This window comes from Podarcis melisellensis (genome assembly GCF_964234715.1).
Source record: "Podarcis melisellensis genome assembly, chromosome: 14".
NCBI lineage: Eukaryota > Metazoa > Chordata > Lepidosauria > Squamata > Lacertidae > Podarcis > Podarcis melisellensis.
Window position 1 is genome coordinate 52,481,595 of NC_138546.1, and position 16,553 is coordinate 52,498,147.

A 16,553-nucleotide genomic window follows, 5' to 3' on the forward strand; every position below is an offset into this window, starting at 1 on the left:
TCAGTGCTCTCCGATAACGGCTGTGCAGCTTCGCTCCATGGGAGAAGCAGTCGACTCTCAGCCCCCGCGCCTCACCCCCTCTCCGCTCTGGCGCCCTTGCAAGGGTTCCTTTGCAGTTTAGGGGGTGCAAATGGTGCCCGCCGAGTCCCCACGCTCGCAGGCTTCCTCCGCCTGCGATTTTTAAAGGGTCCCCGCTTCGCCGCAGCGGCAAGACCCGAACCCACGGAGCTAGTCCCTCTGAGCTCAGAGGGAATCCGCTATTGATCGTTGGCGCTGACCCGGAAGTCCTAGAAAAAGGGACACAACAGGGGTGCCCGATTTCAACATTACTTTTTATATCAGTCCTGCTGAATATGATTAGAAGGGACCGGTTGGTTAAAGGTATACAGGTCGGAGCCAAACAGTACAAACTGAGAGCATTTGCAGATGATTTAGTATTGACGTTACAGGAGCCAGAATCTAGTACTAAAAGGGTGTTGGAACTAATTCAAGAGTTTGGTCATGTGGCAGGATTTAAATTGAACAAGTTAAAAACTAAGGTTATAGAGAAAAATTTAACATCGATTGAAAGAGAGAGGTTTCAGAATGAAACAGGTTTGACTGTGGTTAAGAAAGTGAAATACCAGGGGATTAATATGACAGCTAAAAATGGGAATTTATTTAAAGATAACTATGAAAAATGTTGGACGGAAGTGAAAAAAGATTTAGAAATTTGGTCAAATTTGAAGCTTTCCTTGTTGGGTCGAATTGCAGCTATAAAGATGAATGTACTGCCTAGAATGTTGTTTTTGTTTCAAACACTGCAAATTGTGGACAAGATGGACTGTTTCAAGAAGTGGCAGAAAGATATTTCTAGATTTGTCTGGCAGGGCAAGAAGCCCAGAATAAAATTTAAGATATTAACTGATGCAAAGGAAAGGGGTGGATTTGCCCTGCCAGACTTCAAACTTTACTATGAATCAGCAGCATTCTGCTGGTTGAAAGACTGGCTGCTTCTTGAGAACACAGACATTTTGGACTTAGAAGGTTTTAACAATGTTTTTGGATAGCAAGAAGGAGATAGATTGAAATTGCAGAGTTATGAGAAATTAAAAAACAAAGTGCGAGATTGGCTTCATTATTACCAGATAATGGAGGCATATAATTTGGACAAAAAAATTGGCTTCCAGGTGGAAAGATCAAAATTAGAAACAGAGCTGTTAGAACCTAAAACTAAGATTTTGTCAAGGATGTATAACTTGCTATTGGAGTGGAATACTCAGGATGAAACGGTGAAATCTGCTATGATTAAATGGGCACAAGATGTTGGACATGACATTATGTTTGCTGACTGGGAACGGTTATGGACCACAGATATGAAGTTTACGGCATGTAATGCCTTAAGAGAGAATATTATGAAAATGATTTACAGGTGGTACATGACCCCAGTCAAGCTTGCAAAAATTTATCATTTGCCCAATAATAAATGTTGGAAATGTAAAGAAAATGAAGGTACATTCTTTCACCTTTGGTGGATGTGCCCAAGGATTAAGGCTTTCTGGGAAATGATATATAATGAAATGAAAAAGGTATTTAAATATACCTTCTTGAAGAAACCAGAGGCCTTTCTCCTGGGCATGGTCAGCCAATTGGTGTTAAAGAAGGATAGAACTTTCTTTATGTATGCTACAACAGCAGCAAGAATACTTATTGCGAAGTACTGGAAGACACAGGATCTACCCACTCTGGAAGAATGGCAGATGAAGGTGATAGACTATATGGGATTGGCAGAAATGACCAACAGAATCCGAGACCAGGGAGAAGAGCCAGCGGAAGAAGATTGGAAGAAATTCAAAGACTATCTACAGAAATATTACAAAATTAATGAATGTTAGAATGATGTCGGATAGAAATTAAGCGGTTTCCAGCTGTAATGTTTTAAGAGAATATGGAAAAAAGGGTCAGAAGCAGGTTAAAACCTTATTGATAAGGTTTTGCTGAATTAACAATTGAATTGGAACACAAAAAAGGGAGGTACGAGGAGGTCTGGGAAATAAGTTAATGAAAAAGAAGTTATTGAAACATTGTGTGTTTTTATGTATTTTTTGTTTTTGTATTTTTGTTATTTTTTCCTTTCTTTTTGATTTTCTTTTTATTGTATTAATATTGAAAACTTTAATAAATATCTTATAAAAAAAGCAATATGGAAGGGAAACGAGTAACATACGAGGATATTACCAGTAAAACTGAAACCATATGACCAAATTGAAACTGAGTTAACGGGATGGCTACAATATCATCAGATTAATAATCTACTAAGTGAGGATAAAAGGAGAAATGGGTTTGAGGATAAAAAGTCGAAATTCCAAGTTTAACTAATAGAGTTTAAAGGAAAATTGTTATCTAGCATGTATGATTTACTGCTTGAATGGTACACAAAAGATGAAGAGGTTAAAGAATCGATGATAAAATGGGCAATGGATATTGGGCACAATATTGAGCTGGAAGCATGTGTAAAATTATGGAATGTTGGTTTGAGATTTACAGGATGTATGGCTTTAAAGGAGAATGTATTAAAAATGATGTATAGATGGCATTTGATACCAATAATATTAGCTAAGATGTATAGGAAAAGAGACAGAAAATGTTGGAAATGTAGGGAAATAGACGGAGATTACTTTCATATGTGGTGGACTTGTGGCAAGGAGTTCTGGGAGTTAATCTATAATGAACTTAAAAAGATATTTAAGTATACTTTTCCTAAAAGACCAGAAGCATTTTTGCTAGATCTGGTGGGAAAAGAAATTAAAAGAAAAGATCAGAACTTGTTCATGTATGCCACAGCCGCCGCAAGAACTTTACTGGCCCAAAGATGGAAAACAAGATTTACCAACCATCCAGGAGTGGCAGGTGAAGATGACAGATTTTGCGGAACTTGCCAAACTGACAGAGACCAAGAGGACCAGAGATACAATAACAATTGGAATAAATTTACTGAATATATAAAGGAGAACAACAAAAATATTAAGACACTAGCAGGACTGGAATAACACCTCCAATGTAAAACAGTAGAGTTATGACAATATTATAAGCAAAAAGTATGTGATGTATATACCAGCAGTCGAGAGGGAGGGAAGTCAGGACTTGGCAGAGTCAAAGGGATTATAATGTGACAATAAGGATTGTTGGGAAAAGAATTACATGTTGGGGGAAAAAATATTTGGAAAAAAACAAACAAACAAATCATGTAATTAGGAAATCGCTGTATAATGTTTGGAAAAAAATATAAAGATCTCTTAGAAAGAAAGACTCCCAGATGGCTTTCACCAATGGAGGCAAAGGCCCAGAAAAAACTAAATATGGATACCAAATGGTTGAGATATTATGATTTATTATTGGAAGGAGGTTACAAATTAAAACCATTTGATCAAGTTAAAGATAAGTTAAACTGGTTACATTACACCGGTCTACAACAAATTTGTTGTCTGCGTTTTTTCAGTTGATTTAGGACAAATCTGATGCGCTGAATCCAAAAATCACATTGGTTTTGCTCAATCAGGTCAGGTTTTTGAGCTATGGCCACGTCTTTTTTTACGTTTTTGTTCACATGTACGCTTGTGTGGAGCATTTTAGAAGAAGTTGGTGGGGGTAAAATGCCATGTCGAATAATTGTTTTGATTGGAAATGATTATTTTAATGACAACAAGTATTCAGGTCCGATAGTTCTGGGTGATTATGTCAAAAAGGGATCAGTTTGAAGTCATAAAACCTTGAAATCTTCCATAAATTGGTGCGGCAAAGCATAAAGTTGGGGGATCAAAACTAAGTTAATGGGGCAGCCGCCCCACGAAGTATCCTGATCTTCAATCAGCACGTCATCCTGTAGCTCATTGTGATGAAATTCCAGTGCCTATCTTCGGAGAACTTCCTGACATTAGTGACGAAGATGCCTCCAGTGTTGAAGCGGTGAAGTATGTGCTGGAGAAAATTGGTTATGATCAGCATAAGTGGTTTATTTGTGTTGACCTGAAGATGGTGAACTTTTTGTTGGGACAACAGTCTGGCTTCACCAAGTACCCATGTTTTCTGTGCATGTGGGATAGTAGGAACCGTGCTCAGCATTACACGAAGAAGGACTGGCCTGTGCGGGAGGAATTGGTGCCTTGCAAAGAAAGGAACGTCATCAACGACCCTCTGGTGGACAGAGACAGAATACTCTTCCCACCGCTGCACATCAAGCTCGGCTTAATCAAGCAGTTCACCAAGGCTCTGGACAAGGATGGTGACTGCTTCACTTACTTGTGCCAGGCTTTTCCAGGATTGACCATGGAGAAGTTGAAAGCTGGCATCTTTGACGGTCCTCAGATCCGTCAGCTCATCAGAGATCCAGAGTTCGGAAACTCAACGAATGAAGTGGAACTGGAAGTGTGGAAGGCATTTGTTCTGGTAGTGAAGAACTTTCTTGGCAACAATAAGGCCAGAAACTACGCAGAACTTGTCAACAACATGCTGACTGCTTTCAGAAACCTGGGCTACAACATGAGCGTCAAGATGCACTACCTATTTTCACATATGGACCGGTTTCCTGCGAACCTGGGTTCAATGAGTGAGTGACGAGCAGGGGGAGAGATTCCATCAGGACATGAAAGAGATGGAGATCAGGTATCAGGGTCGCTGGGACGCAATCATGATGGCTGACTACTGTTGAACTCTGAAGAGAGACCTCCCTGCCGCTGAGCATTCCAGGAGTTCCAAGCCCTGAAGTTTGAAAAATGGTGAAGCAACATGCAATTTACGTGTGCTTACCTTTATCAATGCCCACCATTCAGTTTACAGTAAACCTGACCTGATGGAGAGAAATGGATGCCATTTCCTGATTCAGCAGTGCAAAAATACCCTAAATCAGTTGTAGAAATCTAGACAACATTCAAAAAGTAAAAAATTGTTGCCCAGTGATCACCAGATTAATGAATTGTATAAATGGGATAAGAAAAAAGGTTTTGCTTTTGAAAAATCTAAGTTGGAGATGGAGTTGTTGGATACTAAGGATAAAAATTTATCTAAAATGTATAAGTTATTGTTGGAGTGGCATACAAAAGATGAACAAGTTAAATCATTTGTGATGATAGATTGGGCAAGAAATGTAGGACATAGCCCTTTTAAAAGGGCTAAGGAAATATTGAATTAATTCTATGAAATAAATGAAAATCAGGATACGGATAAAAAATGATTTGGGAAGTGAGTAAAGCCTATATGCAGGGTATGTAATAAAACAAATGGGAATGATAAGGAGAAATGAAGATACTAATTTATGGAAATAAATAAATAAGAGAGAAAGAAAAAGATTTAGTGAAAAACCCAAAAAATGAAGATATCCAACAAATAAAGAACTTACAAGCCCACCTATTGAATTTAATAAACAGAGAAATTGAGAAAAAAATTACATGGACAAAACAAAGATATTTTGAACGGGCAAATAAACCGGGTAGGATGCTGGCATGGTTTATTAAGGAAAGACAGGTAGAAAGAGTAATAAATAGAATTATTGACGAAGAAAAAGAAATTATTGACCCAAAACAAATCAAAGAAAGATTTACAAAATATTAAAAAAATTATATAAAGTAGAATTGAAAGAGGAAAATAAAATCCAAGAATACCTATTAGAAAACAGATTACCAGATATAGAAGAAGAATATGCAATTTTAAATTCAAATATTGAACTTGAAGAGATTTAAAAAGTGATTAAAAATATGGATGGGAAATCGCCAGGACCAGACGGAATTTCAGTAACATATTATAAAAAATTAGAGGAAATAATAACACCCAAATTACAAGTAAATTTTAGACAAAGGAGAAATACCCAGTTTGTGGCAAGAAGCATTGATAACCCTTATCCCAAAGCAAGGTACGGATTTGAGACTTATAAAAAACTACAGGCCAATATCTTTATTGAATATACACTATAAAATATTTACTAGAGTTCTTGCAAATAGAATGAAAACTCTGCTAAAAAGGATAATTAAAAAAGATCAGGCAGAATTTTTGCCAGCCAGACAAATGAAGGACAACACTAGAATAATTATAGACTTAATGGAATATGCTGAAATGAATCAAAGTAAATAAATTTCAATGCTTTTGGTAGACGCTGAAAAGGCATTTGACAGTGTCTCTTGGAAATTTATGATTAAAACCTGTGAAAGTTTAAATTTAGGTAAAAGAATTATGAATGGAAATCAAGCAATTTACAAAAAACAAAGAGCCAAATTAATCCTAAACAACTAAATTACAGAAGAATTCGACATCAAGAGAGGGACACGACAGGGATGTCCTTTATCCCCACTCCTATTTATAACAATATTAGAAACCCTATTAATAGCTCTGAGAAAGAATGAAGAAATAAAGGGCATATGTCTTGGTACACAGTATTACAAAGTAAGAGCATTTGCAGAAAATGTGGTTATTACAACCGAAACACCAAAAGAAAGTATAAAAAAAAATTAGAAAGAATGAAAGAATTTGCCAAAGTAGCAGGATTCAAATTGAACAAAGATAAATCGAAATTGATAACAAAAAATATAGGCGAGAAAGGGAATAAAGTGTCAGGGAACTGCCATCGGAAGGACAGGTGGTGGAAAGGCTCCAGGAGAATAGGAGAGACTCTGCAGCAGAAGAGGGAACCAGCAGGGGGAGAGCAGGAGTTCCAACGGGAAGGGAGTCGGAGGGGAGGCTCTGGGATACTTCCAGTGAGAACAGTGAGGAGGTAACAAGGGCCCCTTTAGGAGTTCCCACCCTTCGCCGGAAACTGTCACGCAGAGAGTCCAGGAGGCGCATGTCCGTCAAACAGCTTTTAGGTTGGAGTAAGTTCCGTAGACGCCCACTGTCGGATTCTAGCAGCGACTAACGGAGTCATGCTTTGGGAGCTCCGTTAGTGACTCAGGCTGGCTGACCAGCCAAAGCCAGGAGGGATCAAGCTTTTACGCACAAGCAGCTCATTATCCCATCACATAAAGGAATTAGAGGAAACAACAGGACTAAAAATAGAAAATAAAGTGAACTACTTAGGGATATGGATTACAAATAAAAATACAAATTCATTTAAGTATAATTATATTAAAAAATGGAAAGAAATTAAAGGAAGTATGGATAAATGGGGAAAACTAAAATTATCATTAGGAGGAAGAATATCTATGATTAAAATGATGATACTCCCCAAAATTCTATTTTTATTTCAAATGATTCCAATTGTAATAGGAACTAAATATTTTATAAGCTGGAAAAGAGATCTTGCAAATTTTATATGGCAGAGGAAAAAGGCAAGGATAAAATTAGAAGTAATGATGGGCCCAAAGGAAAGTGGAGAATTCGCAGTGCCAGATTTAAGAAAGTATTTCGAGGCAGCATGTTGGTGTTGGATAAAAATATGGATATTATTAAAACATAATGAAGTCCTAACACTAGAGGGTTGGGACAAAATATACGGCTGGCATGGCTATTTATTTTGTGACAAAAAATAACAACATAAAAAAATTACAAATCACATAGTAAGAAAGGCTCTATTGGATGTCTGGGAAAGAACAAAAGACAAATTATTGAGAAAACTCCCCAATGGGTTTCACCAGTGGAGGCAACTACAACATTAAAGAGTAATGCAAAAGAGACTTGGCCAACATATAGGGAAATATTAGAAGATGCAGACAGAAATATTAAATTAAAAACTTACAAACAATTACAAACATTTGGAATAAATTGGTTACAATATTATCAATTAAAAGCAACATATGAAAAAGACATAAAAGGGGGGGATTTGAAAATAAAACCTCAAAATTAGAAAAGGAAATATTGCAAAGCGATCAAAAAATACTTGCAAAAATGTATAGATTATTAATGAAAACCACCTCAGAACAAGAGACGAAAGGGGAAAACATGTTAAAGTGGGAGCACGATTTGGGATATGAGATAGATCTGGAAAGAGGGAAAACTTTTTGGGAGAAAAACATAAATTTTACTGCGTGTGATTCATTAAGGGAGAATTTCAGAAAAATTCACCACAGATGGTACCTAACCCCTGACAGATTGTCAAAAATAAATAAAAGGAACAACGACAAATGCTGGAAATGTAACAGAACAAAAGGTACGTTATACCACATGTGGTGGACTTGCCCTAAGATTAAAACCTTTTGGGACATGATCCACGACGAAATAAAAAAATTGATAAGGACATCACACACAAAAAAGGCAGAGGCATATCTACTAGGAATTCTAGATAAAGATATCCCAAAAGATCATTTAGTTGTGTCCGACTCTTCGTGACCTCATGGACCAGAGCACGCCAGGCACTTCTGTCTTCCACTATCTCCCGAAGTTTGGTCAGACTCATGCTGGTAGCTTCGAGAACACTGTCCCACCATCTCGTCTTCCGTCGTCCTCTCCTCCATCTTTCCCAACATCAGGGTCTTTCCCAGGGAGTCTTCTCTTCTCATGAGGTAGCCAAAGTATTGGAGCCTCAGCTTCAGGATCTGTGAGCACTCAGGGCTGATTTCCTTAAGAATGGAGAGGTTTGATCTTCTTGCAGTCCATGGGACTCTCAAGAGTCTCCTCCAGCACCATAATTCAAAAGCATCAATTCTTCGGATATCAGCCTTCTTTATGGTCCAGCTCTCACTTCCATACATCACTACAGGGAAACCATAGCTTTAACTATATGGACCTTTGTTAGCAAGGTGATGTCTCTTCTTTTTTAGATGCTCTCTAGGTTTGTCATTGCTTTTCTCCCAAGAAGCAGGCGTCTTTTAATTTCGTGGCTGCTGACACCATCTGCAGTGATCACGGAGCCCAAGAAAGTAAAATCTCTCACTCTCTCACTGCCTCCATTTCTTCCCCTTCTATTTGCCAGGAGGTGATGGGCCCAGTGGCCATGAGAGATGTAGGACATAATACAATGTTTGAGGATTGGGAAAGATTGTGGAAGAAAGGGGTCATGTTCACTGCATGTATTGTGTTAAAGGAAAATATAATGAAAATGATGTACAGATAGTATTTGACTCCTGTAAAATTAGCAAAGATATATCATAACTGTGATAATCTATGCTGGAAATGTAAAGAAAAGGAAGAAACCTTTTATCATATGTGGTGGACCTGTCCCTTCTGGGAAAAGATTTATAATGAATTGAAAAAAATGTTGAAATATACATTTATAAAGAACCAGAGGCCTTTCTTCTTGGAATAACAGGTTTTGAATTGCCCAAGAAAGATGTTAAATTATTTTTGTATGCTACAACTGCTGCTCGAATCTTACTAGCCAAAAAGTGGAAAATTCAAGATTTACCAACGGTGGAAGAATGGCAGATGAAGATGATGGATTTTTCGGAGCTAGCTGACCTAACCGGAAGAGTCCGCGACCAGAAGGAGGAGGAGAAGTATGAGGAAGATTAAATTAGTTAAATATGTTAAGTTAAATTAACTGGAAACCGCTTGCAGATATTTAATTGGCTTAGGATTCTATTTAAGTGATGAATTAATATGTTTAATTTCACTTTGAATTGGGCCTGGACACTAATCAGAAGCCAGTGCAGTCAGACCAGGATCGGTGTAACATGCTCAAACCATCTTGCTCCAGTGAGCAACCCAGCCGCTGAATTCTGCACTAGCTGAAGTTTCCGAACCGTCTTCAGAGGCAGCCCTACGTAGAATGCATTGCAGTAATCTAACCTTGAGGATACCAGAGCATAGACAACAGTAGTTATGCTCTCCCTGTCCAGATAGGGATGTAGATGGGCCACCCGCTGAAGCTGATGGAAGGCACTCTGGGTCACTGAGGCCACCTGAGCCTTGAGCGACAGCAAAGGATCCAAGAGGACCCTCAGGCTATGAACCTGCTCCTTCAGAGGAAACATAACCCCATCAGGAGCAGGCGACCTCCCACCCATCTGGTCTAGGGAACCCCCCACCAACAGAGCCTCAGTCTTATCTGGATTGGGCTTCTGTTTCTTGGCTCTCATCCATTCCACTACCAAGACTGGTCCAGCACTTCCACTGCCCCACCTGCAGATGTAAAGGAGAAATAGAGCTGAGTGTCATCAGCATACTGCTGACAACATACTCCAAACCTCCAGATAATCCCACCCAGTGGTTTCATGGAGATGTTAAACAACGTGGGGGATAGGACTGAGCCCTGCAGAACCCCACCTTGAAGGTTCCATGGGGCTGAAAAGCACTCCCCAAGTAACACCATCCAAGTAGGACTGGAACCACTGCAAAGCGGTGCCCCCCCCCCCAGTTCAGAGAGTCGCTCCAGATGCCATGGTCGATGGTACTGAAAGCTGCTGAGAGGTCAAGAAGAATTAACACAGACATGTTTCCCTTGTCTGTCTCTCGATAGAGGTCATCATACAGGGCGACCAAAGCAGTTTCTGTGACAAAACCAGGCCAAACCTCAATTGAAATGGATCCAGAAAATCAATTTCTTCCCAAAGTGCCTGGATCTGGTCTGCGACCACTCACTCCAGAACCTTGCCCAGGAAAGGGAGATTAGCAACTGGCCAGTGCTATGGTGTTATGTTCCATTTGGAACAGTTTTATGCAAGTGTTATGGCCTTAATTGTTTAAAAACAATTAAGAATTAATTAAGAACAATTAAGAACATCTAAAAACAGCCACACAGCCTTAAGATTAATTTCCAGGTTGCTGGAGGAACAATGCCAGCACTGCAATGCACCACCAGTTTCCTGCTTGGCAGGGGGTTGGACTCGATGGCCCTTGTGGTCTCTTCCAACTCTATGATTTTATGATTCTACCCGCTGCCGTCAAATGCCTGGGTGAACAGGAATGCTTTGAAATCCTGGCTGAATATTAATAAGGAAAAAGCTGGGACACACTGTGCCTGGGAAAGCCTCATTCCACAAATGAGGAGCCACCACTGAAAAGGCCCCATCACTGGTCAATGCCAACCAGTCACTAAGGCTGCAGGCAGATGTCTTTCTCTGCCTTTCCATTAAAAAAAGATAAAGCTAAAGGAACCCTGACAAGTCAAGTCCAGTCGCAGACTACTCTGGGGCTGTGGCGCTCATCTCGCTTTATAGGCCAAGGGAGCTGCGTTTGTCCGCAGACAGTTTTTCCAGGTCATGTGGCCAGCATGACTAAGCCACTTCTGGCAAACCAGAGCAGCTCATGGAAACGCCGTTTACCTTCCCACCGGAGTGGTACCTGTTTATCTACTTGCACTTTGAGGTGCTTTCGAACAGCTAGATGGGCAGGAACTGGGACTGGGCAACGGGAGCTCACCCTGTCGCAGGGATTCGAATCATCGAGCTTCTGATCGGCAAGCCCAAGAGGCTTAGTGGTTTAAACCACAGCGCCACCCGCGTCCACTGAAAGCTTCTTTGTCTTGGCATCCTTACCTGTCCTGCCAATGCCAGCACTGCAATGCACCACAATAGGTGGCCCACCAGGATGGCCTTTGTAGCGTGGCCCCAAGGCACTGACAGCCACCCTCTGCTGATGTTTGACAGCCCCCAGGAAGTCGATGAGAGTTGCTGCTGAGGTCGGGACACCATAGTCAGGCCAGCTCACATACTGGAAGTGGGTCACCAGTCGCCTCTCACGGCTCTGCGGAGGGAAGAATGGCGGAAAGGGGAGAAAGGAATGGACCCCGCTCTTGCCTGTCTCTTCTCTTACGTCACCCCCTTTACCTGGACATGCCCCCCCCCATTTCTCACCCCTCTTCTACTTAGATCAGCAGTGATTGCTTCCTGGAAGGGTCACAATTACTTCACAGGTTGACATAAGCAACAGGCCCCAACTGTATACCTATAATGGGAACCCCAAGTAAATACATTTGAAAGTGTTTCTTGGTTTGTTTATTATTTATTTTAATGCATTCCTATCCCACCTTTTCCTCCAAGGAGTTCAAGGTGGCATACATGGTTCTCCCTCTCCTCATTTAACCCCCACAACAACCCTGTGAGGCAGGTTAGGCTGAAAGTGAGTGACTGGCCCAAGGTCACCCAGTGAGATTAATTGCAGAGCGGGGATTTGAACCCACATCTTCCAGGTCTTAGAGCAGCACTCTAACTGCTAAGTCACATTGACTCTCTATGGAGACAATGGCTGCTGAGCAATCAGGGGTCTATTAAATGTTCTCTGTGCACTCAGGCAAAGGCTCTTGTGCTGGCTGACTAAGGAGTTGCAATGTTGCACAACGGATTAATCAAATGCAAGAGCTGCATTGGGGAAAACTATTTTGTGCAACAGATTGCACAATCTGTTGTGCCACAAAGTTGCCAGCAAGCCACTTACACATTGTCTTGTGAAACAACGTTCCACTGGCAAGTATGCACTATTGCCACATGAATTTAACTCAACACTAAAGAGGGGATGAGTGCCGCACCCCATAGTCAAATTCGACTGGACTTAACTGTCCAAGGGGTCCTTTACCTTACCTTTACATTGGCTAAAGCCCAAAGAAACACAAAATGTAACTATCAAGATTTCCAGACACTGGAGACTCAGTTCTGCATAGCTTCTGGTCACCACAGAAAAGGCAGAATCAAAGGTGCAAAATAAGTGAAAGCACCCAACTTTTCAGTATTTATTCAGAATGCAGAACCTGGCCTTCCTTGCTGCTTAATTCAGGCTAATTTGGCCCAGAATTCTGAGAGGCCTTGCATAAAGTGCGTATGCTGTGCCCTCGGCCTCCCAGTGACACTTGCGAGTAGGCCCAAGACTGTCCACAAGGCATTTTACTCTGCTTTATCAGTAGGAATATTCTCCAGCTGGATACACTGCAGATTCACTGATCAACATATCTAATGTTCACAATGTTCGACATGAATCAGGCATTATACACATTGTCCATTTATAGAGTTCCCTGTGTCTGTATTAGGAACACAAACATTCTCAGGATAGTCTGTCCAGGATTCCAGGCAGGGAGGAGTCTCTCCCAACCCTGGCTGGAGTGATTGAACCTGGGAGCTTTTGCTTGCAAAACAGATGCTCTGCCACTCAGCTATGGCCCTTCTCACCAGGAGCAAGTTGCTCCCTAGCAGCCGGCCTTGGTGCTGGGACAACCGACCTGCCTTGTCTTGTGGGGCTCTTCCTCAGGACCAGACCACAATACTGCCTTAGGCAGTGTTTCTCAAACTTGGGTCTCCAGCTGTTGTTGTACTACCATCATCCCTGACCACTGGTGCTGCTAGCTAGGGATCATGGGAGTTGTAGTGTAACAATAGCTGAAGACTCAAGTTTGAGAAATACTTAGAGAAATTTGTGGTTACCTCAAAGTTGTAGATCTCCAGAATGGTTTTCTTGTAATGGTTGAGGTTCTCTATTCCCAGATTGGTGACCGTCAGGTTTCCATAGCAAGTCTGGAAGTCTTTCTCCAATGGCCAGTATTGGCCACACTTCCGTCTGCCTCCTTCTTCCAGCCTTGAACACAAGAAAGGGAAGTTGAAGGGCTAACCAATTTAATCAGAAGCCCACACTGAAGAAAGACTCCATGTTTCCTGTGAATGACATCTGCATATCTACCAAGCCAAGTTCAAGCAGTTTGCAGAGGGTCCCTTCCAACTTTACAGTTCAAGGATTTGATGGTTCTATGAAATTTGTGTGTGTGCTTTTGAGTAATCCTGGTGTATATTTTGCTCTAGGAGGCTTAGTTTGGACATAATTGAGTGTACACTTCTAGAGTTAATGCTAAATGTATTGCTTCTGGTCAAGGAGACACCATGAACATTTTTGTCCTGGGCTTTTTAGCCTTGTCTACCCATGTCCTATGGGACGCAGGTGGCGCTGTGGGTTAAACCACAGAGCCTAGGACTTGCCGATCAGAAGGTCAGCGGTTCGAATCCCCATGACGGGGTGAGTTCCTGTTGCTCGGTCCCTGCTCCTGCCCACCTAGCAGTTCAAAAGCACGTCAAAGTGCAAGTAGATAAATAGGTACCGCTCCGGCATTTCTGTGCGCTGCTCTGGTTCGCCAGAAGTGGCTTAGTCATGCTGGCCACATGACCCAGAAGCTGTACCCTGGCTCCCTTGGCCAGTAAAGCAAGATGAGCGCCAAAACCCCAGAGTCGGTCACGACTGGACCTAATGGTCAGGGGTCCCCTTTACCTTTACCTACCCATGTCCTATCTGAAGCCAAAGGGGCACATTGGTTGCCAGATGTGAATTTTTTTCAGCTCTCCCACCCATTACTTAGTTTATTGTAGATTTTGATTCCTGAATGTTTTAAAGCATCCTTTTTTACTGATGACTTTATTGTTTTTTCTCTTTGTAAACCGCTCTGAGGATTTTCTTTCTTTTCTTTTTAACAATCAAGCCATGTATAAACTTCATGAAATAAATAAGTAAGTGTGCACCTGAACCTCTGAGCCCACAAATGGCAGGTGGTCAGTTAGTGGGGCACCTGTGCCTCTCCCAGTTCCAAGGCAGAGTGCAGGTGCAGAAAGAAGGTGTGGCTCTGCCTGAACACTCACCTGGTAGTCATGACTATCACCAGCACATTTTGCTCCCACACCATGCGCCAGAAGTCACCATATGTGTTCTCTAACGGCCCTGAAGAGAAGCAGCAGCACACACAGACAGACACAAATTAAGAAGGGAAAGGAACTGAAGGCCTCCTACAGTGGTGCCTCGCTAGACGAAAAGAATCCGTTCCGCGATTCTCTTCGTCTAGCGGTTTTTTCATCTTGCGAAGCAAGCCCATTGACAGCTTAGCGGATTAGCGCTAAGCTGTCTAGCGGCTTCTAGCGATCAGCTGTTAAGCGGCTTATCAGTGGAACAGCTGATAAGCGGCTTAGCGACTTAGGAAAAGGGTGAAAAAAGCAAAAAAAAAAAACCCACGGGGGGACGCAAGATTTTTTCGTCTTGCGAAGCAACCCCATAGGAAAATTCGTTTTGCGAAGCGCCTCCAAAATGGAAAACACTTTTGTCTAGCGGGTTTTCCGTCTTGCGAGGCGTTCGTCTTGCGGGGCACCACTGTATTTCTCCTCCGATGAGTTCCAGGTGATGCAGATCTTCTCCCTCCCCTCATTCATCTTCCCAGCAGCCCTGTGAGGTAGACAAGGCTGAGAGAAGATGGCTGGCCCAAGGTCTTCTGCCAGGCTCCATGGTTGTGTGGGGATGCAAACCATGGTTTCCCAGGTCCCATCTAAAGCCACTAGACCTCATTTAAAGGTTTAACGTAAGGATTCATTCTCCCTGGCATTTCCCCTTCAAAGGACTCTAAGCTCATGAAGCTTTGCTGCCAGCCAGAGAGCCCTGGACTGGGCGGAACAACAGCCTGGCTTGCTAAAACCCAGCTTCAGACAACTCCTCAACCCATGGTTAACTTGCTAAATGCATTCCCACCAAATAAGTACTGGAAGGTGTGGTGAGAAAACTGCGGCAACAGTCATCATTTTAGGGGGCTTTTCCAAAGTATTGCAAGAAGCCCATGGGCAAAAGGGTGCCCTGCTGGAATCCTTGAACTACAGCTCCCATCACCCCCAGCCCACATGGCCTATGATGGGCATTGTAGTCCAGCAACATCTGGAGGCCCGCAGCTTCCCCAACCTCTGGTTCAAGCCTATTGGCCAAGAGAGCTAAAACTGAAGCTCTCACCTTGGGAGGTCCTGGATGGTGATGGGAGAGGGGGGACCTGTGGCCCTCCAAATGTCACTGGACTACAGCTCTCATCATCCCTGACCGCTGGCCATGTTGGTTTGGTGCTAATGGGAGTTGGAAGTGTTGAATGGTTTATTTAAATATTAAGGTTCATTATTGTTTCACAAGATGTGTATCTCTTTAAAGGCCAGAGTAAATATCATGACCTAGTTTTATAGCTGTGAAGCAGTATAGCAGGTGCTGTTAAGTTGTGTTAATTAAGCTGTGTCAGCAATTGGGTATAGTATATAAAGAGGAGTATGTACCTCTCTCACTACCCTGGTGAATGGGTCATACTTATAGATTTAATGTTTTTGTAATTAAAGCCAAGCAAAATATATTTTTGCGTTTCTTCGTTGTTTCCTGAACGTGTGGTCTCCCCAGCACACTTTCTGCAGTGCAATTAATCTGCTAAATATGCAACAGGAAGTTCAACCACATCTGGAGGGCCACATGTTCCCTATCTCTGCATTGAGATGCTGGGGGCACAGCTAGCTCCATTAAGGAGCTGGACAGGGGAGTGGTGGGCTGGGTAGTGCTTCCTGTCCTGGAATACCAGCTACTGGAGATCCCAAGCACATGAGGAAGTGCTGGATCAGCTCCAGGGCCATCTAACCCAGCACCCTGTTCTCCCAGAATCCTCTGGAAAACCTGCAAGCAGGATTGGAGCACAAGAGCCCTCTCCCCCTCCTGAGGTTTCCAGCAACTGGATCCAAAAACATTATTCCCTCTGGCCAGGGCAGCAGAGCAGAGCACCTCTTCCATGAATTTGTCCAACCCCCTTTTGAAGCCAGCTGGCGAGGGGGTCATCACTGCCTTCTGCAGCAGTAAGTTCCCACAGGTTACCTATGCACTGTATGAAGAAGGACTTTCTTTTACCTGTCCTTAATTTTCTAACATTCAGATTCCTTGGTTGTCTATGAGTGTTACGAGAGAGG

At 42.2% G+C, this 16,553-nt stretch overlaps 1 protein-coding gene across 1 annotated transcript in view; it reads right to left on the minus strand.

Moving 5' to 3' along the window:
• Positions 1-16,553, minus strand: part of PTPN9 (protein tyrosine phosphatase non-receptor type 9) — a 67,791-nt gene that overhangs the window by 7,883 nt on the left and 43,355 nt on the right. The window contains exons 10-12 of the mRNA XM_081887692.1: positions 14,448-14,526; positions 13,251-13,401; positions 11,376-11,583 (exon numbers count right to left, since the gene is read on the minus strand). Of these exons, the coding sequence (XP_081743818.1) occupies positions 11,376-11,583; positions 13,251-13,401; positions 14,448-14,526 (438 nt within the window). The remainder of the gene's footprint in view (positions 1-11,375; positions 11,584-13,250; positions 13,402-14,447; positions 14,527-16,553) is intronic.